This window comes from Podarcis bocagei (assembly GCF_964188305.1).
Source record: "Podarcis bocagei genome assembly, chromosome: 2".
In the NCBI taxonomy this organism is placed as follows: domain Eukaryota; kingdom Metazoa; phylum Chordata; class Lepidosauria; order Squamata; family Lacertidae; genus Podarcis; species Podarcis bocagei.
This window is the reverse complement of record NC_138126.1, coordinates 108,917,739-108,943,390: the sequence shown is the minus strand read 5'-3', so window position 1 is coordinate 108,943,390 and position 25,652 is coordinate 108,917,739. Positions and strand designations below refer to the sequence as shown.

General features: G+C 45.4%; 1 protein-coding gene across 5 annotated transcripts in view; it reads right to left on the bottom strand.

The window, feature by feature from the left end:
• Positions 1-25,652, bottom strand: part of RGS9 (regulator of G protein signaling 9) — a 70,522-nt gene that overhangs the window by 30,289 nt on the left and 14,581 nt on the right. For 3 of the 5 annotated variants that reach the window (XR_014004694.1, XM_081181346.1, XM_081181347.1), the window contains exons 3-10: positions 25,334-25,384; positions 24,425-24,531; positions 20,685-20,736; positions 17,762-17,820; positions 15,986-16,062; positions 13,358-13,439; positions 10,107-10,169; positions 2,100-2,129 (exon numbers count right to left, since the gene is read on the bottom strand). Coding sequence is in view for 4 of the 5 variants with exons in the window: in XM_081181346.1 (XP_081037472.1) it covers positions 2,100-2,129; positions 10,107-10,169; positions 13,358-13,439; positions 15,986-16,062; positions 17,762-17,820; positions 20,685-20,736; positions 24,425-24,531; positions 25,334-25,384 (521 nt within the window). In the remaining variant the exon portion in view is untranslated. Of the gene's footprint in view, positions 1-2,099; positions 4,707-9,438; positions 9,457-10,097; positions 10,170-13,357; positions 13,440-15,985; positions 16,063-17,761; positions 17,821-20,684; positions 20,737-24,424; positions 24,532-25,333; positions 25,385-25,652 lie in introns of those variants that run through there. The other 2 variants (XM_081181349.1, XM_081181348.1) reach the window with 2 other exon arrangements.

Genomic DNA, 25,652 nt, shown 5'->3' with positions numbered 1-25,652 from the left:
TATCCCGCTTTATCACTACCCTAAGGAGTCTCAAAGCAGCTAACATTCTCCTTTCCCTTCCTCCCCCACAACAAACACTCTGTGAGGTGAGTGGGGCTGAGAGACTTCAGAGAAGTGTGACTAGCCCAAGGTCACCCAGCAGCTGCATGTGGAGGAGCGGAGACGCCAACCCGGTTCACCAGATTATGAGACTACTGCTCTTAACCACTACACCACACTGGCTCTCAGAGGGAGCGTGTCCCCAAATGCCAGTTGCCAGGAATCGCAGGTGGGGAGAGAGCAATAAAAACAAAAAACTCTACACTTGCACTATATAAAACCCTACTCAACAGGAAGAAATATGATTTAGAATATGAAAGACAAAAATGGAGTTTAGAGTTAGGGGTACAGATAACAAATGATATATGGGAGTCAAGTATAAAATCAACAGAAATAGCCTCTATGGAACTAAGACTAAGACTTATTCAACAGAAAATAATATTCAGAGTCCACTGGACTCCAGCAAAATTATACCAGAAGAAAATAACAAGTGCAGACAACTGCTGGGAGTAAAAATGCGAACTTAGTACATATGTTGATTAACTGCCTGATGATAAGATCATTTTGGTGTGAGGTGAGGATATTTATAGCAAGAGTAATAAAAATAAATTGTTATTTAGGGGAATTGAATTTAATTCTAAATTATATTACGGAAATGTGGGAGATTTCAAGGGAGCAAAAAAAATGGGTATATTAGAAGCAAAAAAACTTGTTTTGATGAATTTGAAGAGCCGCAGAAAGATTCCATTGAGCACATGGATTGATTAGCTACATACGAACAAATTGCATGTCGACGCAAAATAAGAACGGATAAATATGAAGAAATATGGAACGAATATTTAAGCGATAAGGCGGATATTGGTGGGAAGTACGGGGAGGAGAGAGAGGTGGGGAAATATTGTTTAAAAAGGTGTAGTCATAGGTATATCAGTGTATTCAAATTTGAATTGTCAAATTGTGTTATTGTTATTATGGTTTTTGTTGGATGTGTCTTTTGCAGTTGATGTTTGTATCGAAAAAATGGTTAAATAATTTTATTTTTTTTAAAGTCCTGCTTGGAGGCTTCCTGTAGGCATCCGGTTGGCCATTTTGAGAGCAAACCGCTGGACTAGAGGAGCCCTTGGCCTGGTCCAGAGCAGAGCTCTTCTTCCATCCACGCATCCCCTGCTATGCAAAGAGCCCAGTCTGGGCTATTCCTACAGTCACCTCCATCTGCATCAATGTGAGGCACGGGTAGTCAAGGGGACCAACATGGGATGAAGTCACAAACACACACACTTGTGCATGGGTGGGTGAACTGTGAGGGTTGTGCATTAATTGACATGTAAGTGCAAATGCGCTACATGTGGTCTCAAGTTGGTAATTTGGGCTGAGCATTGGTAGCTGGGGAGTCGGGGAGCGAGGGCAAAGAGCTGTCCCTGCCATTAAACAGCATGTGTGGACTGAGGGGTTACTGAACCTTCACCAACCATTAAATAATTTGGAATTTTATATATTTTACCATGGCAGGGGGAGGATTTTAGATCTTCTGCACCAAGGTATCATGAAATACTGTTGGAGGGGAAAGCTGTTGCCACGCCAAGGACACAAGAGATAGAAAACCCAGATTGTAGCTCCCCAAGAATCCTTATCTGGCTGCCTGTAAAGCAGAAGTACAAATCCCTCCCTCCCGGGATCGTTAAGGACGATATTCCCTTGGAGTTGATTTGCTGGAGGCTGCATGCTGGCCTTGAATGAGACCAAAGCCCAATGGCAGATGGGGACCAGGGGTCAAAAGTGGGTGTGGCCAGCCCTCCTCTCATTCTGCCATCTTGTTTTCTTGTCATCTCTCTTTCTGCCACAGTCTTCTCTCTCCCCCACCCACCACCCCCTGCCACAACATGCTGTGAGAAGTGGAAAACTCTTGCCAGCATTCATTTTAATGGGTCTACTTTGAGTAAAACTTAGTTGAAGGCTTGTGAATAAGGTTTCAAGGAAAATGAGGTTTTTACCAGGACTGTATTATTACTCGTTATTAACAGCAACAACAATCAATGATTAATATGTGGGAAAGAAATTACCTCTCTCCTGTAAACATCCATGGTTTTTTTCTGTAAAAGAAAGGAACACGGTAGCAAAATAATAACAACAACAACAAACAACAACAACAACAACAACAATAATTGACTGGGTGTTCAAAAAAGCTGTATCTGAACAAATAGTGCATTGCTCTCTACCCAACTCACTTTAACATTTAGTGCTAAATTCAGACTAGCATCTACTGAGCCTATTTAACAAAGAGAACACTGATGTGAAGAGTTTTCCACCCGCTGTACGATTTTGTAAAGCCTAACTTTGCAGATAGCGTTGCCTGTTCCCCTCTCAGCCCATATATGTGTGTGCATTTAATTACAGGGTTATTCTAATGGAGCTAATACAGATTCATTTAGGAGACAGGGATTAGATCATTCAGTATTAGTTAAAGGCGACAGGAACTGACATATTGCAAAACATAAACATAGCAATTAAAAGCCTCAGAAACAATATCTGCTGTGCTTATGCTGCTATTTAAATAGCTCAGATGATGTTATGTGTCATCCACCAGCCAGCAAGCAACTGAAAGCTAGAAATTAACTGCAGGCTGTTTGTTCCTGCAGCTCCCTTTGAAGTATCATGCCGTGACTTTGTTTGGAATAAGCAGATGGAAACAGAGGAGAGGCACGCCAAGCGAGGGCTGTCAGGAAAGCCTCCAAGTTTTGTGGAGGCCCTTTTCCTTCTATGACATCCAAGTACGCACTCAGCTCATGCCTTGCAAACCTGCCATGTGTAAGGGGCTAACTAATTATAATATGCAAATGCATGCAATAGGATGTGGGCGCCCGTTCTCTTTCTTTATTTCTTGGAAAGCCATTTGAGGAGGGCGAGGGATTTGTCAGCCAGATATCTACTCAAAACTCCCCAACTTCTACCCCACCCACCCCGCTGGATTCCAAATGGATATTTGCATTTCATGGAAGATGGTTTTCCCAGAAAACAGCTAGAAGGGAGGGGTTTTAGCACCCGTGCTCCCCACCCCTTCAAGTGGCTTTGCTTTTTAAAGAGCAGGACTCAACTACTGTCATACACACTAGTGTGTAACATGTAGCTAGGCCCTTAATCCAATATGTAAAGGGACAGCGCTTACCAAATAAAAGCATGCAAGAATTAATCGACACAATAGCTGCTTTTAGACAATCACTGAGCATGCATGAAGCTCTGGACTCCTTGCATGTAGAACCTTCCCTGTGATTAATCACAGCCTCCCATGATGTCCAAACCAGGCACTGTAGAGAATGGCTTCCAAGCACATCTGGATTTGAAAGCCAGCTTTAAACCATTACTTAATTTCCTGGCTCAACAAGAAGCCATTAGCTATGGTTTGCTGGTTCAGATCTAGCAGGAAGCTATAGCTAACTTCAGCTTCTTGGTTTGCTTAGCTGATCTTGCAACAGAAAGAGTGGAGCGGAAGCAAAGAAGCTATGTGAAGCTGTGCAGAGTTCATGCATATCCTGGTTTATTTAACCATGAGTTGACTGTCCAAACCAGGTCAATATGACATGACACCAGAAGAGCCACATAGTGTCTATATAATACCTGCACATTTTACCCCTATGTTCAGAGACAGGTGAAATTTTCAACAGGAAAACAGCGTTTTTGGGGAAGGTTAACCTGCTTTTCCCAGCACTGCAGTCCCAAGTGATGCCAGGGCCAATTGTGGCTGTTAAAACTTTTAGGAAATGACAGCTTGCAGGTCCTGCCAATGTCTCATCTATCAACACCCATAGTTTCTTAGGATGAACCAGGGCTTTCTGCCAGCTGCAATGCTACAGCAAGGGAATACCAGTAGATGTTGCTTCATGCTACTGACTTCTGAAACTATGCTGTGAACACTTAAAAAGTCTGACAATCAGGAGACAATAATAAACTGTATCAAAACTTACAACTGTATGAGGACTTCTTCACAAGCTACAATTGCGCATTTGACTTTACATGTGATTTAAGTGCACAATGCAGTGAGGAAATCTATCCCTGTGGTTGTTGATACATGTGCCTAAACTGAATGTCAAGTTCAGCAAATGGCTTGCCTGTCAATGCAGCTTGCCCAAGGCTTCTCCAATGGAGTCCTTGAGGCTGGGCAACTGTGTCAGGGGTGATGGGCAGAACTGCCCCCAAATGAAGCACATTGATTTTCCCCTTAGGAGTGAATGGCAACTATTAACTGATATTCAGGGGGGAAATTTAAAAATGCACCCACAGACTTCACCTGGTGCATGACTCTAAAATGGAAACCTTTTTGCATGTTTAGGCAGTTCATCATCCAATTAGAAAAGTCCAAAGTTACACTCAAATCCCATCAGAGTTCCCAGGAAACATTAATTGAATTGTGTGGCTAATCCACAGAAAGCAAAGGTTTTGCATTAAAAGATAAAAAAAGTTGCTAATTTAAATTAGATCTGTCCCTCATTCCCATTAATCTTCATTTCCAAGGATGACATTTCTTAGGTACACAGTACAGTTGTATAAGGGGAACAGAGGTGAAATAACAGAATGTGACTCATATGGAGGTTATAGAACTTTAGTCTTCTACGGAACAATCAACCCAGGACTTCACAGACAGGAAGGTCATGCACACATCCCAGAAAAATAAACTGGAAAGAAAGAGAAAAGAAAGACAGGGGGAAATGGTTAATTAACTATTTCAGAAAGAAACAAAGCTCTTAATTAAATGGTTATCATATTTGCTATTCCAACATGAATAGTATCATCCATGCTATTTTCCCCCTTCCATTTTAGTCATTGCTTTGTTATTTACTATTCATTCATTCTCTATTTATAATTTCTCTAAATGCAACGAGCTGTTAGTTCAGGGTCGTCACCCCTATATTCTATTGGTCATGGACTCAACTGAACAAATCCTAGAATTCACTGAGAACAGTAACAAAACTCACAATGCATTGAACTGTCTTACAGAAACTATTTGCTGCATTTCCCCCCATCGATACAGCAGCTCATGAAAGTGTCTCTTCAGATTTAACATAATCTTCTCGTTTGACATTGACATTGATCAACAACAAAGCACATAGGGCCTGGACAAAGGGACTCCATACAAAGTGTTCCTGTTGCGCTCTATTAGCTAGTTAAAAAATGTAAAAATGCAGTTTACCCAGTATGGACTTCAAAGAGATTTGCGCTAATCACAAAACATAGCACCAGGGAAGAAGTCAGATTCTGGCATGTTATTATTTGGGCTGTTTGCTCCAAAATAAACCCTGTGTAATAAGCCAAGAACAAACCCTGGATACCACTTGTAGTTCGTTTAGAACTGTTTTTCTCAAACTTAGGTCTCCAGCAGTTGCTGGACTACAACTCCCATCATCCCTAGCTAGCAGGACCAGTGGACAGGGATGATGGGAGTTTCGTCCAATGACAGCTAGGAACCTAAGTTTGAGAAACACTGGTTTTAAAGAGAAACAAACCATGAGCCTGGTTTCAGATTTCAGGACAAACCAGACCCTTGCTTGTTTCCTGGCAGTGTGGCAGCAGCAGGAGTGGGACAGGGGGCAGGGGCAGAACTAGAACTTTTCAGCACACTGCTCAATCACATTAAACCATAGTTTGTTTCAAAGTATGGTTTGCCGTGAAGTGCGAAGCAGGCTATAGAATACTCCAAGCACAAAATATAGCTGCACATAAAACACAAAAAGCACAAAATACATAAATCTATAAAAACAACCTCCATGTTTCAAATTTAGACCATAAATTCATCATATGGAAAGGGGTGGTCCTTTGGTGAACCAGTCACAAAAGAATTCTCCTTTGCAGGGAGATAGATGTAGCCCAACGATACTTATATGATTCCACTCCTGCCATCACTCCCCACTCTACTGGGCTCATAAAATTCCCACTGCTTTTTGTGTTAAACAAACAAACAAACAAACAAACCTCTATCGCCTTCAATCAGGCTTTCACTTCTCTATTTGATACCAGTTGCCATGAGAGTTCATATTATATCTGTATTTTCACAGGACGCTTATTTAAGGGAAACAAGGCCAAACAGCATCAACCTGTTTCACGTTTCCCAACTATCTTTCCCTGTGCACAATTGCAGTGGGCCTTTCCGGATGTGCGTTCCTAGCCCAAAATGTTGTGTGCGTTCTCCAGATGCCGCCACCCTGAAAGTCTGGATGTGTTATAGAAGAACCCAGGAATCATTCTTCCTACATGCCCAGCACTGTGGTCCTGCGGATATTGTTAGACTCCACTTCCCATCATCCCTTATCATTGGCTTTATCATTGGCTATGGCTGATGGGAGCTGAAGACCAATTAATATCTAAAGGTAAAGGGACCCCTGACCATTAGGTCCAGTCGTGACCAACTCTGGGATTGGGGCGCTCATTTCGCTTTATTGGCCGAGGGAGCCAGCGTACAGCTTCCGGGTCATGTGACCAGCATGACTAAGCCGCTTCTGGCGAACCAGAGCAGTGCACGGAAATGCCATTTACCTTCCTGCTGGAGCAGTACCTATTTATCTACGTGCACTTTGACGTGCTTTTGAACTGCTAGGTTAGCAGGAGCAGGGACCGAGCAACGGGAGCTCACCCCGTCGCAGGGATTCGAACCGCCGACCTTCTGATCGGTTTAACCCACAGCGCCTGCCACGTCCCATGAATTAATATCTACAGGAATTAATATCTACACGTCCCATGAATTAATATACACGTCCCATGAATTAATATCTACAGGGCCACAAATTCCTCACTCCTGTGCTTGTCTGTCAATTACTAAGGGGCTGCATTTTGCCGGCATTTAGGTGTGTCTGTCTGCTATTGCTGTGGAGGACAGGGACTCTATTTTGTCCTAGGTACTCTCATCCGCTCTGCTCACCAGGAAGGGGAGGAACCAGCTCGCCTTCCCCGCACAGCTCCTGCCTCTCAGATTTTCTGCGTCTAAGTCTGTCTCTTTACAACCTGCTGCTCCCACAGCTTCCGCTCATTGTGAAGAAGCATTGATGAGTACACTATGAAACGCCTCTCCGGTCCAGTACCCCAGTGCAATCTGCACCTCTCCCCAACAGAAGAGGCGCTTCTGAGTCTCGAGGAAAATGGAGCATTCAACTACATCGCAGAGAGGGATAATATTTTAAAAAGACAGAAGCCTTATTAGTTAGGATTGGGGAAAAGATGGGAAGCAGCCAGTTCTGAAAGTGTTGAGGCTTGCATGTGTAAACAGGTCCGGGGAGAGTAGCATTCTGCAGCATTAAAAAAACAACCCCCAACTCTTCCCTCTCTGTAGGACTCTGTAAATACGAGCACAATATGACATATGGTAGCTTGGCATGATATGACATAGCTTGGCATGATAACCTCCTCCCGAAGTCTATATTTGATCCCCTACCGGCTGACATAGACTCCTGTTCTCCTTTCAAAAAAGACATGCCAGCCACCTCCTCTTAACGGTAAGAGGTAAATCCTCAGCCTCAGCATTTAGCTCTCCTCTTCAGTCTCCATGGCAACCAAGCCCACTTGGCCACCGCAATTATTTGCAGCTGAGAGTCCTCACGCAAATGGAAAGTTTTATTAGTACTGCACAGGGTTTGATGAAAACAATTGCTATAAAGAGGGTTCGGACAAGCAGCATACAAACCTCACCTTCAGCTGCAGGCCCATAAATAACAGATAACTTCAACTGCCTGGTTTGCGGTCTCCCCTATTCCCTTCATTCTCCGCGAGAAGCTAAGTTAACATGGCTACAGAATGTACTCTCAGCCAGGGGAAGAGGAAAGGGGTGTGGTGGGGATGGGTCGCCCTGGGGGTCACCACTGAGGAGGGTGGCAAAATGCCGGGCGGCAATCACTACGGGGCCTGAGCCATGCCTCTCTCCTGGGAGTGACACTGTGGCTTGGGTGCCCGCAGGCTCTACGCTGCCCCAAACAGTCCGCCCGCTGAGTGGGAGGAAGCAGGCAGACTCCTTGGAGGCCCCACAGAGCGTCCTGTCCCAGCTGGTCCGGCTCCACTCCCGTGGACGGCTGGTCCTGCCCCGGGCGCAAGGCATGCGCGCCACCCCAGGTGGCTTGCTCAACCGCTGCTCTCAGCCTGCCCTACATAAAATTAAGCTACAGTATCCTATTCATGAAGGGACGCGGGTGGCGCTGTGGGTTAAACCACAGAGCCTAGGCCTTGCCGATCAGAAGGTCGGTGGTTCAAATCCCCACGATGGGGTGAGCACCCGTTGCTCGGTCCCTGCTCCTGCCAACCTAGCAGTTCAAAAGCACGTCAAAGTGCAAGTAGATAAATAGGTACCGCTCTGGCAGGAAGGTAAACGGCGTTTCCGTGTGCTGCTCTGGTTCGCCAGAAGCGGCTTAGTCATGCTGGCCACATGACCCAGAAGCTGTACTTTATTGTCTCTCGGCCAATAAAGCAAGATGAGCGCCACAACCCCAGAGTCGGTCACGACTGGACCTAATGGTCAGGGATCCCTTTACCTTTATCCTATTCATGCTAAGGCCTTGATTGAATTTAAATCTCAAGCAGGGAAGCTAGGTGTGGGCGGCACCACTTCAAGGTCACAACTAATAGAACTTCTGTCTCTTCAAACTATTGCTGCCACAACTTCTCTTCCCTATGAATTATTGCATGGCTGAATATCCCCCACAAATAACCCCACTCCAACGCAGAACCCTAATATGAGAAGGTAGGCTAGGACCCCTTTTCCATGAGGTACCTGTGACATTTTTAAATCAAAATCCTTCCACGTGAAAACTAATTAAATGCCAGCTGCAAGTAAGATGGCAGAAGGTCAAGTAAGATGGCAGAGATCCATAATCACATCCCATACCTCTTTATACAGTGGTACCTCAGGTTATAAACTTAATTTGTTCCAGAGGACTGTTCTTAACCTGAAACCATTCTTAACCTGAGGTACCACTTTAGCTAATGTGTCCTCCTGCTGCCGCCACACCACTGCCGCCGCGTAAGGTACTACTTCGGGTTAGCGGAGTCTGTAACTCGAAGTGTTTGTAACCTGAGGTGTTCGTAACCCGCGGTACCATTGTATTTTGGCTGTGGGAGGGATGCAGTTCAGTTCAGGACCAGGGCACTGGTGGAAGGGAGGGGTTTAACTTTTCCCCTACACCTGTTTTGCTTGCTGAAATTTGACTCCCCTATCTGTTCCAAGCTGCTATTCGACCTCAGGGGAAATTCCCAGGCATATGGATTTTCCCTAAGGCAGCAAAGAGGAGCTGCAGGTGTAGCCTATTTCACCTGGAAGATGGCACAAGGAATCCCTCTCTCCCTGCAACACCACAGTCCCAATCTGGACCCAGTCCCTGCCCCCTGCAACTCCTATTTGCCCAAATCAAAAGTGATAGGGGTTCCACTCACAGATCTCCTTCGCCTTGTTTAATATCACCCTGAAATAAAAACAGCTAGGATATAGGTTGACTGCCTTTGTAAGAACTAGGTCAAGCAAACCCCGAGCAAGACATTTAAATGGTTATTTGTCTTAAGTTGTTATTCCTATTCAGAAGAAGAAAACACCCAGTGGCAGAAATGGTTAGCACTCTCATACTTTTTGTTGGTACTCAAAACTGAGTGATCAGTGTGGATCAAACATTTTCTGGAACTCCATGATCGTATACTGCATCATGTTTTTGTTTAGTCATTTAGTCGTGTCCGATTCTTCGTGACCCCATGGACCAGAGCACTCCAGGCACTCCTGTCTTCCACTGCCTCCTGCAGTTTGGTCAAACTCATGCTGGTAGCTTCAAGAACACTATCCAACCATCTTGTCCTCTGTCGTCCCCTTCTCCTTGTACCCTCCATCTTTCCCAACATCAGGGTCTTTTCCAGGGAGTCTCCTCTTCTCAATACTGCATCATACCCCTTCCATATCTGCCCATTTTCACCCCCAGCTGTCAGACATTCAGTAGTCCCAATCTTGACTTTGTTGGGTCTTGCTTATGTCCTTACAATGCCGATATAGAAAGCTTTGTCACCATTCAAAAATACAATCAGAGTGCTACTAAGGAATGCAAACTTACCTAGTTTACCGTATTTTCACAGGGATCAGTTACTCGATCTAAGCCATAGTCAAGTGTGTCCTGCATCCCTGGCTATTACAGTCAAAAAACAAAAACAAACAAACATACAATTACATATTTGTGTTGTTAAAAGTAAGCAGCTATGGGAAAACAGATGCAAATTTGTTTCATTTTGCAAATTCCCACAGAGCACAGAATTCTTGGTGGAAAACACTGTTTCGTTTCCAGTGCAGAGCAACCTTTGCCAGCCTTTTGCCAGATGTTTTGGACTTCAACTCCCATCAGCCCTCATCAGCACAGTCATGCTAGTTGGCACTAATGGGAGTTTTAGTCCTAAACATTCTGAGGGCACCAGAATGGTGAAGGCTGGCACAGACTATGCACAGCCATGGCTGAGTTCAGCATTAGCACCCAGCACCACTAGGCAGGTCTCAGAGACCTGGCATCCTGGCAGTGCCCACAGGCATTGATGCACTTGCTATGGGCTCAGTATCCCAGGTGGCCGAGTCTTCAAGTCTTATGATGTTCTTGCAGGACCAGGCATCGGACTTCCCATACCCCCAACCCGTATAATGAGAGACCAAAGAGACTGGTGAGAAAACCCAGCGCAGGAAGAAACCAGCTGAGCCCAGGGTGCTGGCTGCTTAAATGAGCGAGGGGCGGATCCAAGGGGAGCACGAAGCTCCACCACTGGGTGCAGGCATAGGATCTGGTTCCTGATAGGCTTATGCCCCCTCCACCCATGAGGAAGAGCCCAGCCAGGTTGAATTCCTCCATAGGGGCCCCAGTGAATCCTCCTCCGTCCCGCAATGCCGCCGCACGCGAAATGGTGAGCGGGCTTATCCTAGCAATGGCCACGGTAATGAACAGTTGAGAAAAGCACCACTGGACAAATTTTCCTTTTCATCAGGTCTCTTAAAAGCACGGGAGTCTCGTCTTTCATCGCACCTGACAAACCGAATGATAACAGCACCTTCTGTATGTTTTTAAGCGTGTTTTCAGCAATAAATAAAATAAAATTATTGGCATGGGAACTTGGGACGATGCAGAGAAAACCCTGCCCAGTGAGGGAAGGGGGTGCCTCAACATGGCAAACAGACTGGTACCGCTGTCACATCTGCTTGGAGCACAGCTTTGTTTTTGATCAGCTATCTGACGTCTGCTGAAGTTTGGCCATCAATAATTAAACTCCAGCCAGCGCTATCTTAAAAGGGCGAAAAGAGGGGAAACAGCTCAAGAAAGAGAAAGATCCAAATTCAGCTCTGGTGCGATCAAAAGGGATTCAGCAGGGAAGATGAACTAGGACCAAAGGGGCTGCTGTGGCACAGGGGCCTTTTCTACAGATGGTATTTCCCCGCCCCCCTGCAAGCTAAGCTCCAATTACGGCCTGACATTTGCCGGAGGCTTATACCTTCTCTGTCTGTTAACCGCTGGGCTCTCAGTTGGCCGCTTACACCGTGTGCACAATTAAAAGTGGATCTTTGATTATGACTTGGGATTAGGGAATGTAGCTCTTTGGCATGTGTCAGAGCCATGCGGCATGCTGTGATCAGTGCGGCACTGCTCAGGAAAACACCCCACTGGCATCTGCCAGAAGTGCCTCCAAAATAACAGAAACTCGGTGCTGTGCTCCACAGCTTGGAGTCTTTCCGCAGCATGGAAGATTCGCCAAAAAGCGCTCGTGGGCATGGAAAGATCAACGCGGATAGATCAGGCCATGAGAGGAGGCAGAGGTGCCGTGCGTTTGTGTACAGTGGTACTTCGGGTTAAGTACTTAATTTGTTCCGGAGGTCCGTACTTAACCTGAAACTGTTCTTAACCTGAAGCACCACTTTAGCTAATGGGGCCTCCCGCTGTTCTCATCCTGAAGCAAAGTTCTTAACCTGAGGTACTTTTTCTGGGTTAACAGAGTCTGTAACCTGAAGCGTATGTAACCTGAAGCGTATGTAACCTGAGGTACCACTGTATCAGGCTTGCCTCCATTCTTCCTGCTGCGTTTGGTGGGTGGGAGTGCGATTGCAACCCCTTTGCAATTACTGAGGTCAAGCTGCAGGAGCTGACTTCAAGGAACAAAATGCACCTCAGACGTATGCAGCATGCACAGTTCTCAGAAGACAGGGGCTTAAACCCCAGCTGCTTCCTGTGCAAGCTTGTGCCTCACTTCCCCCACCTGCAGGAAGCAGGATATCTGGGCGTCCTTATCTCTCTGCCAGAAGAGCCATCCCTCCCTTGCAGTGATTCCAAACTACCTATTGCAAGAGTTAAAACTGTGAGATGAGATTCTGTAGAAAAAAGATAATGCCAAAGTGGACAAACCAGTCTCTTTGTTAAGTTGATGGCTCTTGTCAAGTCTGTCTCCTTGCATGTCTAAAGAGTACAGGCAACTGGTTGCCAAAGAAGCTACTAGCTACAGAGGCTTCCGTAAGGTGAGTTAAAGTGGGCCGCAGCAGAAGGAAAATGTGGAAGAATAGTCAGTCTCATCTTGAACTTGACTTGACGTGACACCTCTACTGAATCCAAAGCCACGGCTTTGGGGCGGAACCACCAAAAACTTAATAACGGCGCAAGATTTGTACAGTGGTACCTCTGGATACGAACGGGATCCGTTCCGGATCCCTGTTCGCATCCTGAAGCGAACGTAACCTGCGTCTGCGCATGCGCGGGTTGCAATTCGTCGCTTCCACGCATGTGCGTGACGTCATTTTGACCGTCTGCGCATGCGAGAGCTGCGAAACCCAGAAGTAACACGTTCTGTTACTTCCATCTCGCCGCGGAGCGCAACCCGAAAGCACTCAGCCTGAAGCATATTTAACTCAAGGTATGACTGTATTACTACTAATACAATTTTGTCGTCCACCTTTCGATCCAAGGTCCTAGGTGGGTTGCAACAGTTAAAACACAATATTAAAACTGTTCCAAACAACTCACAATTACAGAAATAAGGTGTGTCATAAAATATAAGGGTGTTCGTGCTGTGAACCTCTTTCACATGCTCCGTTTCCATATACGTTGAAATAAAACCATACAGCAGAAAGAAACCACAGCTTCCCATGACCTTCATTCTAAGGAAACGTTAAGCCAAAGCCCCCAAGACCTCTTAGTACTCACAGATTTGGGTGTGCAAAACTATAGCGCAGGGAGTTGGACCACATAACCCTTGGGGTCCCTTCCAACTCTACAATAATAGGATCCTATTATTATTACTCTAATGAGAATCACAGAACCACATTGTTTACTAGATAGGTCTATTCTTCACTTACAGCTGTTCGGTGCACTAGCCAGTAGGCTTTCTCCTGACAGTCCAGAGCATAACGATCTTCCTTCTTCCGTTCCTTTCCTGTCCTGCAAATTCAGGAGGGAAGTGTCATTTCAACAAATCAAAGCGTAATAGGCCCACTGCCCTGTCAAAGACTACCTGTACATCCCTGGCAAGTAGCATAACATGGACCAGGAATTTTGTGTATAACGAAATTATTTCTTAATGCTCATGTTCCAGAATGGCCCACTGCCTACGATTTTACTGTGAGTATTTTCTTTTTTGGATACAGGCACTCTTCCTCCCATCCTTCCTCTCCTGTCCACGTGACTATACCCTTTAGCAACTGAACCAAAAGTCAGAGTAGAATTCCCCCCCCCAAAAAAATCACCATCAGTGTTGTTTATACAGACGCTACTTTTCCATGGTGAACCACGTACAAAGTGAGCTACTTAAATCAATAGAATAAAATAACTATCCACGGAATGATAGGAGGGACCAGATAGTTCCCTGGCCCAAGGGCTCCACACATCGACCAGACTGCTCAAATCGCAACCAGCATTTTAGAATTCTTGGTGAGGCACCTGAGGACTGGAGTTGGGGAAAAGGAAGACCTAGGTAACTATTGAGGTCAATAGAAAAAGATGCTTTGATTACTAGGATGCAGCAGGGGTTTCTCAAAAACGACTCATGCCAGACGAATTTCTTTCTCTCTCTCTCTCTCTCTGACAGGCTTGGTGGATCAGGGGAATGCTGTGGACATAGTGTATCTTGATTTCAGTAAGGTTTTTGACAAAGTCCCCCATGATATTCTTGTGGAGAAGCTGGTAAAATGTGGACTGGATAAGGTAACTGTTAGGTGGATTTGTAGCTGGTTAATCAACCAGCCCCAAAGAATGCTCACTAATGGTTATCATCATCCTGGAAAAAAGTGACAAATGGGGTGTCACAACATTCTGTTCTTGGCCCATTACTGTTTTTATACATTTTTATATATTGGGTGAAGGAATTAAGGGGATGCTCATAAAATTTGCAAATGACACCAAACTGGGGGGGGGGGGGGAGTTAATACCACAGATGCTGTGCAAACAGACAATGGACAAACTGCAGTGAAGAGCCTGCAGACCTTGTTGGGAAAGGGAGAGTTACAATGGTTACTACCCAATTTGATGTGAGGATGAGACACATTCCCTAAGAGTGAGCACAATCATCCTTTGAAGTTATCTCACAGGAAAGGTCATTTAACCAGCAACCACACAGGTCACAGCAACTCTGCTTTTGTAGACTCACTTAAGCCCTTCCTGGTTCAGAAACGGCTAACAACAAATTTAAAACACTTAATTGATGCAACAAAAAACAGCATAAAATACGGTATAAAACATGAATAACAATAAATTCAGAATTCAAAAATCAATTTAGGAGGAAAATCCATCCAATAAACATTAGATGATCACCAGGGCTAGCTGGCTAAATTAGTCCTATCTGGGCCAGCGAGGAGACCAGGGGAGAATTAGCTGTGGGATCCCAGAGCGGGTAATCTTCATAAAAAGGGGAGGGGGAGGGAAGGAAGGGGAATAAAAAATCAGGCTAAGTTCAAATTGAAAGCCAGGCGGAATAGCTCTGTCTTACAGGCCCTGCGGAAGGAAGTTAAATCCTGCAGGGCCCTGGTCTCATGGGGCAGAGCATTCCACCAGGTTGGAGCCATCACTGAGAAGGCCCTGGCCCTGGTGGAGGATAATCTGACTTCCTTAGGGCCCGGGACCTCTAAACTGTGGTTATTCATGGACCTTAAGGTCCTCTGCGGGGCATACCAGGAGTGGCGGTCCCGTAAATACGAAGGCCCTAAGCCACAAATGCCTTTAAAGGTCAAAACCAGCACCTTAAACCTGACCCGATACTCCACTGGGAGCCAGTGCAATTGGTAAAGCACTGGGTGAATATGCTCCCACTGCAGGAACCCGATGAGGAGCCTCACTGCAGTATTCTGCAGCTGCTAGAGTTTCTGTCTGGGACAGTTTCAAGGGCAGCCCCGCGTAGAGCGAATTACAGTAGTCAAGCCTGGAGGTGACCGTCGCATGGATCACTGTGGCCAGGTTGGGGCGGGAAAGGTACATGGTCAAAGATAACGATGGACATCCCCAAACGCCGACAGCCTGAGCCAGATCCAACCACCCCAATTCCACTAGCTGAAACCAGCACAATGAGCCCACCAGTGCAAAAGAGCAGCTACTGCCAACAGCTCTAAAAAAAATAAAAGCCTGCTACTGAGAATCAGTAGAAGAGTTCTCTGAAAACGGATTTCCAAGTCAGGCACCCTCATTATCAGAGAAAAATGGAACTGCATTGACAGAAAGCAGTATTTACACCTTTCAAGCAGGCGGCACAAACTGCCACCAGTGTGGTTATTTGTAAGCAGAACTGCAAGCTCATTTGGTAACAGGCAGGTGCAAAAGCAAAGGCAGAGTTTCACAGATGTAGCAGGAGTCCGTGTCAATTTTTGAAAGCTGTTTTAGAGAGAATGGGAATGTGTTATAATTCCTTGGCTACTGAGAACTTGAAAGTTGCTTACTGCTCACTGCATCACTCAAAACAAAGGCGAAAAGAGAGGAAAAAAGAGTGTTAAGCATCTCACCTATACTGTTCCTGGGCCTGCATAACAACGAAGTCCCATTTGTGGTTGATTTTTTTGTGCAGCGTGTTATAATTTTCCTGGAAAAACAGCAGCAGTGAGACAGCAAGGAAAGACACAGGCTTCTGTTTCGCTCGAAGCGCGAAGGATGTGATAAAAGTGCTACAGCACACAGCCACACGTACGAAACATGAAACAAGTAAGATTGATGAGATTTCTCAGTAAGATTCATTAGCATAGCCCACTGCAGTTGTAGCAATGTGGTGTATATTTAAGCTGACAAATCTGTTTAATAGATGTAGTTTAATAGGTGAGGGGGGGAAACCAAAATCTGAAAGTAGAGAAGTGGGGGCGGAAACACTACAGTTGTGAATCTATGATGCTGGAACTACATGCTATCAAAAAGCTCAGGGCTGCTGCTAATCTTGGTAGTCCATGGCTGAATTACAGGAACACAAGAAGTTGCCTTCTGCTAAGTCAGATCATCAGCCTAGGTAGCCCAGTATTTTCTGCAGTTAACCTGCAGTGGTGCCCTGCCAGACCGATGTCAGAGACTGTGATCTTCTGCATGCAGAGCACATGTTCCACTACTGAGCTTTAATGCTCCACCGCCATGGATGTGCTTTACCAGAGGCGCAGGTTGCCCCCAAGATTGGGAGAGCCGACGCATGTCGTCACACACAACTCCAGACGCTGTGCAGTCTGGTGCAACCTTCCGCTAGTCTGCGTGGATTCCTGCAGCACCAGGAGACACTGTGCAGGCCAATGCGACCTCACACCAGGCTGCGCCAATCCCTGCGGCATCTCTCAACATCATGCATACTGGTGCAGCCTTCTGTGATGTCGCACTGAGGACCCTCAACCTTTGGTTGGGGGCCCTTAAAGCAAATATTAAAGGTAAAGGGGCCCCTGGCCATTGGGTCCAGTCGTGGCCGACTCTGGGGTTGCGGCGCTCATCTTGCTTTATTGGCCGAGGGAGTCGGCGTACAGCTTCCGGGTCATGTGGCCAGCATGACTAAGCCACTTCTGGCAAACCAGAGCAGCGCACGGAAACGCCATTTACCTTCCTGCCAGAGCAGTACCTACCGTATTTTTTGCCCTATAGGGCGCACTTTTTCCCCTCCAAAAATGAAGGGGAAATGTGTGTGCGTCCTATGGGGCGAATGCAGGCTTTCACTGAAGCCTGGAGAGCGAGAGGGGTCGTTGCGCACTGACCCCTCTCCCTCTCCAGGCTTCAGGAAGCTATCCGCAAGCCTTGGGAGTCCGCGGGAGTCCCCCCGGGCTCCCCCGGCTTGCGCAGAGCTGCCTGCACCCCGAAGCCCGGGCGTGCTAAGCAGTCGTGCCCGGGCTTCGGGTATCTGTGCGCAAGGCGCGGGAGCCCAGTGCCGGGCTCCCGCGGCTTGCGGAGAGTTGCCTGTTCTGGGGGCTGGGGTCGGGGGAAGCTCGGGCTTCGCCCGCCCCAGCCCCGCGCCTGGGGGAAAAATAATTTTTCCCCCTTTATTTCCCCCCAAAAAAACTAGGTGGGCCTTATGGGACGGTACGTCCTATAGGGCAAAAAATACGGTATTTATCTACTTGCATTTTGACGTACTTTCGTACTGCTAGGTTGGCAGGAGCAGGGACCGAGCAACGGGAGCTCACCCCGTTGCGGGGATTCGAACCGCCGACCTTCTGATCGGCAAGTCCTAGGCTCTGTGGTTTAACCCACAGCGCCAAGACACTTCCACCCCCTAGATGCTTAGCCAAAAGCTTGCACAAGATGCCATAATACTTTCTTACCTTTTCGTATTCTTCTAAAACTCCTTTCCTTTTGATATTTTTCTTGGCTAGGTAGATGGCTAGGGATGAAAAACAGCAACATACACATGTAATTAATGAGAAGGCACAGTGAAAGAAAAGTAAAATTACATCTTTTCCAATAAAGATTCTGTCCCAGGTGAATCCACATGGCGCAAGATCCACATAAGCTTGTGTCTCCAGCCAATGTTGTTTTCCACAATAGGTGATTTCCACAGGGATAGCGAAAGGAATTTGCATTATGGTGACAACTCTTGTGCAGCGGGAAGCTTAGGGCAAATGTAGGAGGGGGGGAATATTCTAAGTGGTGTTAGTAAGCTTCACTGTGGTTGTAACTTTTTTCTTAATGTGTAAAGGACTAATGTGTATAGGACTAAGTGTACAGGACTAAGATCAGAACAGCTGTATGTTGTTCTGAATGGCTTTGAATTCAAGAAACAAATGACCACACTTCCTACAGAAGCCCATTCAGCAGAGAGTGCTCCTATTTTCCTGGCATGCACATCTAGAATTTACTGTAAGCAGCCATCTTTCCCACTCTTTGTTTTATCCGGAAGTCTTATTGAAGCTCTTTGAACTAAATATCTAACTATGGAAATTATTTCTCCTAACTAGGCAGTGTGTCCATAAAAGCTAGCAATTTAAGCAGCGTATAATTAACACAGGTAGAGGGTAACGAATGCAGCACAATTGCAGGTTTGGCTAATACCAACATGATTGGAAAAGGAACGGCAGTTTCATTTCAACATAAAATTGGTGTCATGCATGAGAAAATGTTCTGAGGGTGTGTGTGTCGGTTTGTTCAATTTGTGTGGTGTTTTTATTGCTCCGTTCTTATTTTCCCGCTGTGATTTCTAACCTTGTGCTCTGGTTAAAGCCAGTTTGCTAATTTCTGGTGTCTCAGCTACATATTCATGTGGCAATGAGGTGCAGAGGAAGGCAAGTTAAGGAGCCAAATTAACACATTTCTAATAACACATTCCACAAACCAAATTAAGCCGGAGAAGTTTAGTCCAATCCTGTAGCACGTTTATGCAAAAGTAAGGGCCGCATCCAATCAAACTATATGCAAAATGGACCAACTGAAAAGAACGGACCTCGGTTAGAAATGCCCATACATTTCAATAGGTCTACTCTGAGTAAACTAATAGCTAAACCAGGGGTCAGCAACCTTTTTCAGCCGTGGGCCGGTCCACCATACCACAGACCATGTGGGGGCCCAGACTATATTTTGAAAAAAGAATTACGAATTCCTATGCCCCACAAATAATCCAGAGATGCATTTTAAATAAAAGCACACATTCTACTCATGTAAAAACACCAGGCAGGCCCCACAAATAACCCAGGGATGAATTTTAAATAAAAGGACACATCCTACTCATGTAAAAACAGGCTGATTCCTGGACCGTCCGTGGGCTGGATTGAGAAGGTGACTGGGCCGCATCTGGCCCGTGGGCCTTAGGTTGCCTACCCCTGAGCTAAACCAAAGTTCAGTCGACTTAGTCGCACGTAAGGGTGTATCAGACTGTGGAATATTTCTTTAATAAAACATAATCTTATTCTTTATTTAAGGCTTAAAGTGGGGAACAAAATTCACATACATTCTCTAAAAAGTATAAGAAACAGATGGCCCAATTCGCATATGCAATCAATGCATCTTGGCTTTCTGTGTGTGGATTGGCATAACATGTCATTTCAATCCTTCTTTTTGGTAGTTTCAGCACTGCCAGAATTGTGCGAGGTACTGCTTCACATTGCAACTTGCCACATGGAGCAGTGTCTATGAGGCTATAGTTTCAGGAACCTGCCACCACACCACTGACCAGGCCTAAGGCAATTAAAGATGTTCAGAATTATCAAGTGACACAGCTTTTACCTGTACTGTTACACTCCAGTCTACAGGTAGAAGGCTGTAAATTCAGATGCTCTGCTATGTTAAAAACTCCCTACCTGTGGATAGCTAGCATGTCAGGGAGAAGGGATTCTGGCCTAGCATTCTCCTTGCATTCAATATGAATGGATTGCCTTCATATGAAGGGGTGCTTAAACATGGGAACATCCCATGCATACCTTTAAGTACTATAGTCCTAGGAAGGGTCTTAATGCATCATATCCAGTGGTAACTCAGGTTACAGACACTTCAGGTTATAGACTCTGCTAACCCAGAAATAATACCTTGGGTTAAGAACTTTGCTTCAGGATGAGAACAAAAATTGCACAGTGGTGGTGCAGCGGCAGCGGGAGGCCCCATTAGCTAAAGTGGTACCTCAGATTAAGAACAGTTTCAGGTTAAGAACGGACCTCCAGAACGAATTAAGTTCTTAGCCACTGTACCACTGTATCTGAATGTTTTCTAAATCATTTTTTTTAAATGATAGTCGAAATGAAAGTGTAAGTGGGTACCCTCCTCTTCAAAGTGAAGTACCTCAGTTTTCGAACGTAATCCATTCCGGAAGACTGTTCAGGTTCTGAAATGTTCGAAAACCAAGAACTCAACAGCCGACAGCTAGGCCTCAGGATCTTGCACTCAGCGGAAGCCGAGTGGCATGTTCGACTTCCGAGGTATGTTCAAAAACCAAAGCATTTACTTCCGGGTTTACGATGTACGTAAACCGAATATTCGTCAACATAGATGTTAGGAAACCAAGGTACCACTGGACCTTTCCCAGAACTGATTAATTTCTACAAACATCATCTTTGGAGTTCATACAAACACTTACTCCATCTTTTCCTCCAAGTGCACATGATTTACACAGAGCTGTCAACTTTCCCCTTTTCTTGCGAGGAATCCTATTCAGAATAAGGGAATTTCCCTTTTAAAAAACCAAAAGTTGACAGCTATGGATCTACACCTTTAAGATTTCACTAAAAGGGCAGAGAGTGCCTCCCCGATCTTATGGCTTACCATAGTCTGTATCATCTGCTGCCCACTGCTGAGTCGGCCAAAAATACGGTGTCTGTAAGAAAGAACACAAAAACTAAGACCCAGGTTATCAACTGATTCTTTAACTAAATTCTTCTAAATCATTCTACCAGCTGGCATGTGAATGGCAGCCCTGAATATTTTTAATGTTTTTGTAAATGTATGTTCTCAGCAATTTTATATCCATTCTGAATGAGGCCTGGAAAACAGAAGAATCAAACAAAATAAAAAAGGCAGGGAGAGGCAAGCCCCCAATCTTTGGGGGTGGGGGCTATTGTTTTGTTTGGGTTCTTGCTTTTTATATGTATTTTGTGTTTTTATCATGTGTTTTTATGCTCTGAGCCACCCTGATATCTGCAAATGAAGGGTGGTTATACAAATATTAACAACAACACTTGGAATAGTAACTTTCACTGGATGTTGCAGCTGCAGCTCTCTCCCTACGTGAACACCACTGTGAGGTTTTAAATGATTGTTCATAGCCCCTTCCCACTTTCTGGTCCAAATAGGTAAGGCCCACCCAACTAGGGATGTAAGAAGGTATTGGTTTCTGTCCCAACCCATATTTGTCACGTGCAGAGCTGCTTCCATTCCACTGCATTTCAGCCTTTCGTAAAACTATGTTATTCGGTCACACTGTCTGCTATAGCGAAATTTTGCACAATTAATCACGTAATTATCATGTTACTCCACACCATTCCTTTCAATGCAAAGGAAACACAATGCAACTGGAAAGAGTTATCCACTGGAGACTAACAGCTGCAGACTGAAAATAACAACAACAGTGAATGCAAATCAAATTCGCCGAATTGACGTCTGTCCAGGAAATGAGATGGGTAAGTGAACATCAACAATTTCCATTCCTCCTTCCATCAGAATTTCCCAACATCTCTACACCCTTCCTGTGTGTGTATGTGAGAGAGACAGAGGGGGGGGGAATGGGAGGATGCTGTGTCACTACATTGTCATTGCTTTCTCTTCGCCTGAATTGTTGCCAACTTCCCAGGCAACCGGTCTCTGACAGGTTCTGTCAGGGGGTTAAAAATGAGAGTTTTTGTGTACTGTTGCTGACAAATTCAGTGAGGAGAAGTACAGATGGGGTGGAGTGGGGGAACAATAAAGAGAAGCAGAGGAAAACGGGAACTGGAGGAAGGAAAAGGGAGCAACTGAGGACCCAGTAAGATGGGGAAAGAGGAAGTAACCAAGATAGGGGTAGAGACCGAGCATCAGTCCATACAGGCGTGGGTCCCAAATGTACACTTGTCCTGGGCCTAGGAGGCCAAAGCCAGCCAGGGGGTCCTGCAAGGAACCAGGTGCTTTTTTGTTTGTGTTTATAACTTTATTCTAAAACGACTCCTACCCAGGGCCTCAGACAAGCTCTGCTTGGGCTTGGTGAGAACTATGGTGCGAAGGGAGACAGGGAAAAAGAGGGGGAAAGGGGTGGACAAACAGACATGTTGGATGAGTGACAGAAATGAGAGGCTTGTGACAATGCAAGAGTGCTATGGGGAAATATTTATTTAGGAGACCACTGTAAACAAATGAAAACACTGGAGGATTCTAATAACACTTGTGATGTAACAAAGACTATGGACAATATGGAGAGATATAAAATATGGATGATGAAATATTATGCAGTTGAAAATGTTGACAATAGGACCCAGGGAGGGGATGGTGGTGAGTCTGGAGATTCAGAGAAATCTCTAAACCTGAACATATATTTGGTATTGTTATAACTTTGCACTTGTAAAATCAAATTAAAATTATTTCAAAGCAAAAACAAGAGTGCTATGGGATGCCGACTTTTGGTGGTCAAATGAGAAAGAAGCAAGGATGGGTACAGAGGCAGAAGGCTGCAGGGTTAAAAGAGAAGGTGAGTGAGGCCTGCAGTGGTGCAGAAAGGGAGACCAAGAGGGAGAAAGGGAGATCAATAATAAATTCATTTAAAGGGGGACACTGAAGCAAATTGCAATAAAAATGATGTCCTGTGGCTAACTTAGTGCTGGGGCCTTGCTGAGTTAACAAAAACTGCCCTCAGAGTGCAGCACAGCCAGGAAAGGGACCCAGCAAAGAAGAGTATACTTTTCCTTGTGTGTATTTTTAGGTTGCTGAACCCCTGAGGGGAGGAAGCCGTCATACCTATACTTTGTAAAGTGACATGTACACAGACCACAGTATAAAAATAATGAACAGTAAAATTACAGCTGCAGCCCTTCCTCTACGGCGCCCCTACGCTGCGCACCTGCTAACATTAAAACAATCTAGTTAAAACATTTAAAAAAGCTAAATGTAGCACAATAAAGCCACTAAATAGTCTTGCAAATAAGAGTATCTTTCAACGTTTCCTGAAGGCTGACAAAGAAGGACAGAGGTGAAAAATAAGGCAAAGTCACAGATTGAAAGGACTGTGAGAAGCTTCTCAGAGTTAAGAGTAAACGCATGCAGGAATGAGTTGCTAAAGGCTTTAAAGAATTCATAAAGTCTGTGGCCCACTTCACCCATCCTATTAAACCATCGTTAAAATAAAAGCATTGCTTAACATGAACAAGCAGAATGCAGGTGGATGTTGCTTGAAAGGTCCCTGTTTGTGACCCCCACCCCACATGCTACAGCACTAGGGAAGAATCAAGTAATACTCTGGCTTTTCATTAAATCCGAAGCCAGGCTTGTGGTATCTCTTCAAATCAACCACAATTTGAAGCCAAGGTTTGTTCCTGGCTTACCGCTCGTGGTTCGGTGAAAACGAGTCCCGGTTCAGTAAAGATGCCAAACCAGACTATGACTCACAGGAGCCAACACCTATGGGCTGAGGTCCCTTTCCCCGCGCCCAAATAAAATATGGGGGCGTGGGCACCCCTCAAAGTTGATGGGCGTTGCCATTCAAATGGTGGGGGCATTTTGTAATTGATTATGTGGGGTGGGGCTTACCCGCCCCCCCCCCATTTTATTCCCGTTGGCACCCCTGCTTTGGCTTATTTCCTCCCTAGAGTGGCACCAGTTGGAGCTGGGTAAGAGCTAAAGGGACCCCTGACCATTAGGTCCAGTCATGGCTGACTCTGGGTTTGCAGCGCTCATTTCACTTTATTGGCCAAGGAGCCGGCGTACAGCTTCCAGGTCATGTGGCCAGCATGACTAAGCCGCTTCTGGCGAACCAGAGCAGCGCATGGAAACGCCGTTTACCTTCCTGCTGAAGCGGTACCTATTTACCTACTTGCACTGGCGTGCGTTCAAACTGCTAGGTTGGAAGGAGCAGGGACCAAGCAACGGGAGCTCACCCCATCGCAGAGATTTGAACCACCGACCTTCTGATCAGCAAGTCCTAGGCTCTGTGGTTTAGCCCACAGCGCCACCTGTGTCCCTTCGGGTAAGAGCAAAGCGCCCACAATTTCAGCAACAAGAATTAGCATGCTGCTCTTTCACATTTAACCACTGTTAATTTTATCCATGGTTTCATGGAAGGGTGGTGAACCTCCTTGCTAGGATGGAGAGTCCATTTTTTGCATGGCTGGAGCCCTGCTGACTGTAGAAATGTAAAGAGTTCCCTCTGCAGCTTGAGTCCCGGTTCCTCTGGGTTGCAGCCCCAGTGCAGTTGTCTATGAAGCAATGTGAACCTTGAGTTGAAAAAGGTTTTAACCTGATATGTGAATGAGGTTTATGTGAAAAGTCTAAAAGACCTTAGCAGACTTCCATTTCTTCTGCTTGTGGCTCACTGCTCTGCTCACCTGAAACCTGTAGAGGCTGCTGTCTGGTCTGAGATTCAGATTCTTCGAATCCTGAAGAGGATAGATGTATCCGTACCTGATAATCATACTTCCCAAACTGAGTGCCTCTAAAAAAGAAAGATATCAGCTGCCTTCACTGGCGCACACAGAACACAGCTAAACATGCAGAAACAATCAGCTATTAAAAAGACAAGAATTCGAATACAGTAGTACCTTGGCTCTCAAACTTAATCCGTTCCAGAAGTCTGTTCCAAAACCAAAGCGTTCCAAAACCAAGGCGAGCTTTCCCATAGAAAGTACGTAATGCAATTTAACATGAATTTTACTATCTAACGAGACCATTGATCCATAAAATGAAAGCAATAATCAATGTACTGTACTATTCAATAAATAAGACAGTATTGTAGATGATGAAAATTAAAATTATTATTTTTTTCTTCCCTGCACTGATGATAGTCATTGTTTGGATTGGGGGGCTTTTATCCATTTCCGCAGTCACACAATCAATCAATCAATCAATCAATCAGTAGCTGAACTGGGTTCCACACAGTCACAAAAACAAATTAACTGAAAAAGCCTCAAAAACGAAAACGCAAAATAAACAGCAAAAACTAAAGCGCCAAACTTAATCTGTTCTGGAAATCAGTATGACTTCCAAAATGTCCAAAAACCAAGGCACAGCTTCTGATTGGTGCAGGTGCCCTGGAAACAATAGCCAACAGCTGCATCAGACATTCGGCTTCCAAAAAACATTCAAAAACCGGAACATTTACTTCCAGCTTTTCACAGTTTGAGAACCAAGGCGTTTGAGAACCAAGGTACCACATACTGTACTGGGGGACAAAGAAGAGGAAAAGGGTAGGGAGGAAGCTTGACTAAACGCCACCTGTGTTTCCCACCAAAACTCACCTTCGTCGGTAATCTGCAGGCGCTGCATAAGCCACTGTAGCATATCAGAACCTGGAAAGCAAGAGCAAGAGCAGACAGTGTAAATCATCAGAATAACAAAACTTCACATTCTGACCTCCGCGACTTGCTTACAGGAACCGCCTCTCATCTAGAAAGCAAGCCCCCCCCCCCCGCCCCTGAGGAAAATGCAGATCCAGACCTGCAACTCCCATCCTCAGCCGCTACAAGAGACTTGTCAGACTGGAAATGGGTAACAGCTTGGTTTTTCCCCAGATAGGTTTCAAACGTGGGTTGAAAAAGTGACAGTCACTTGTACGTA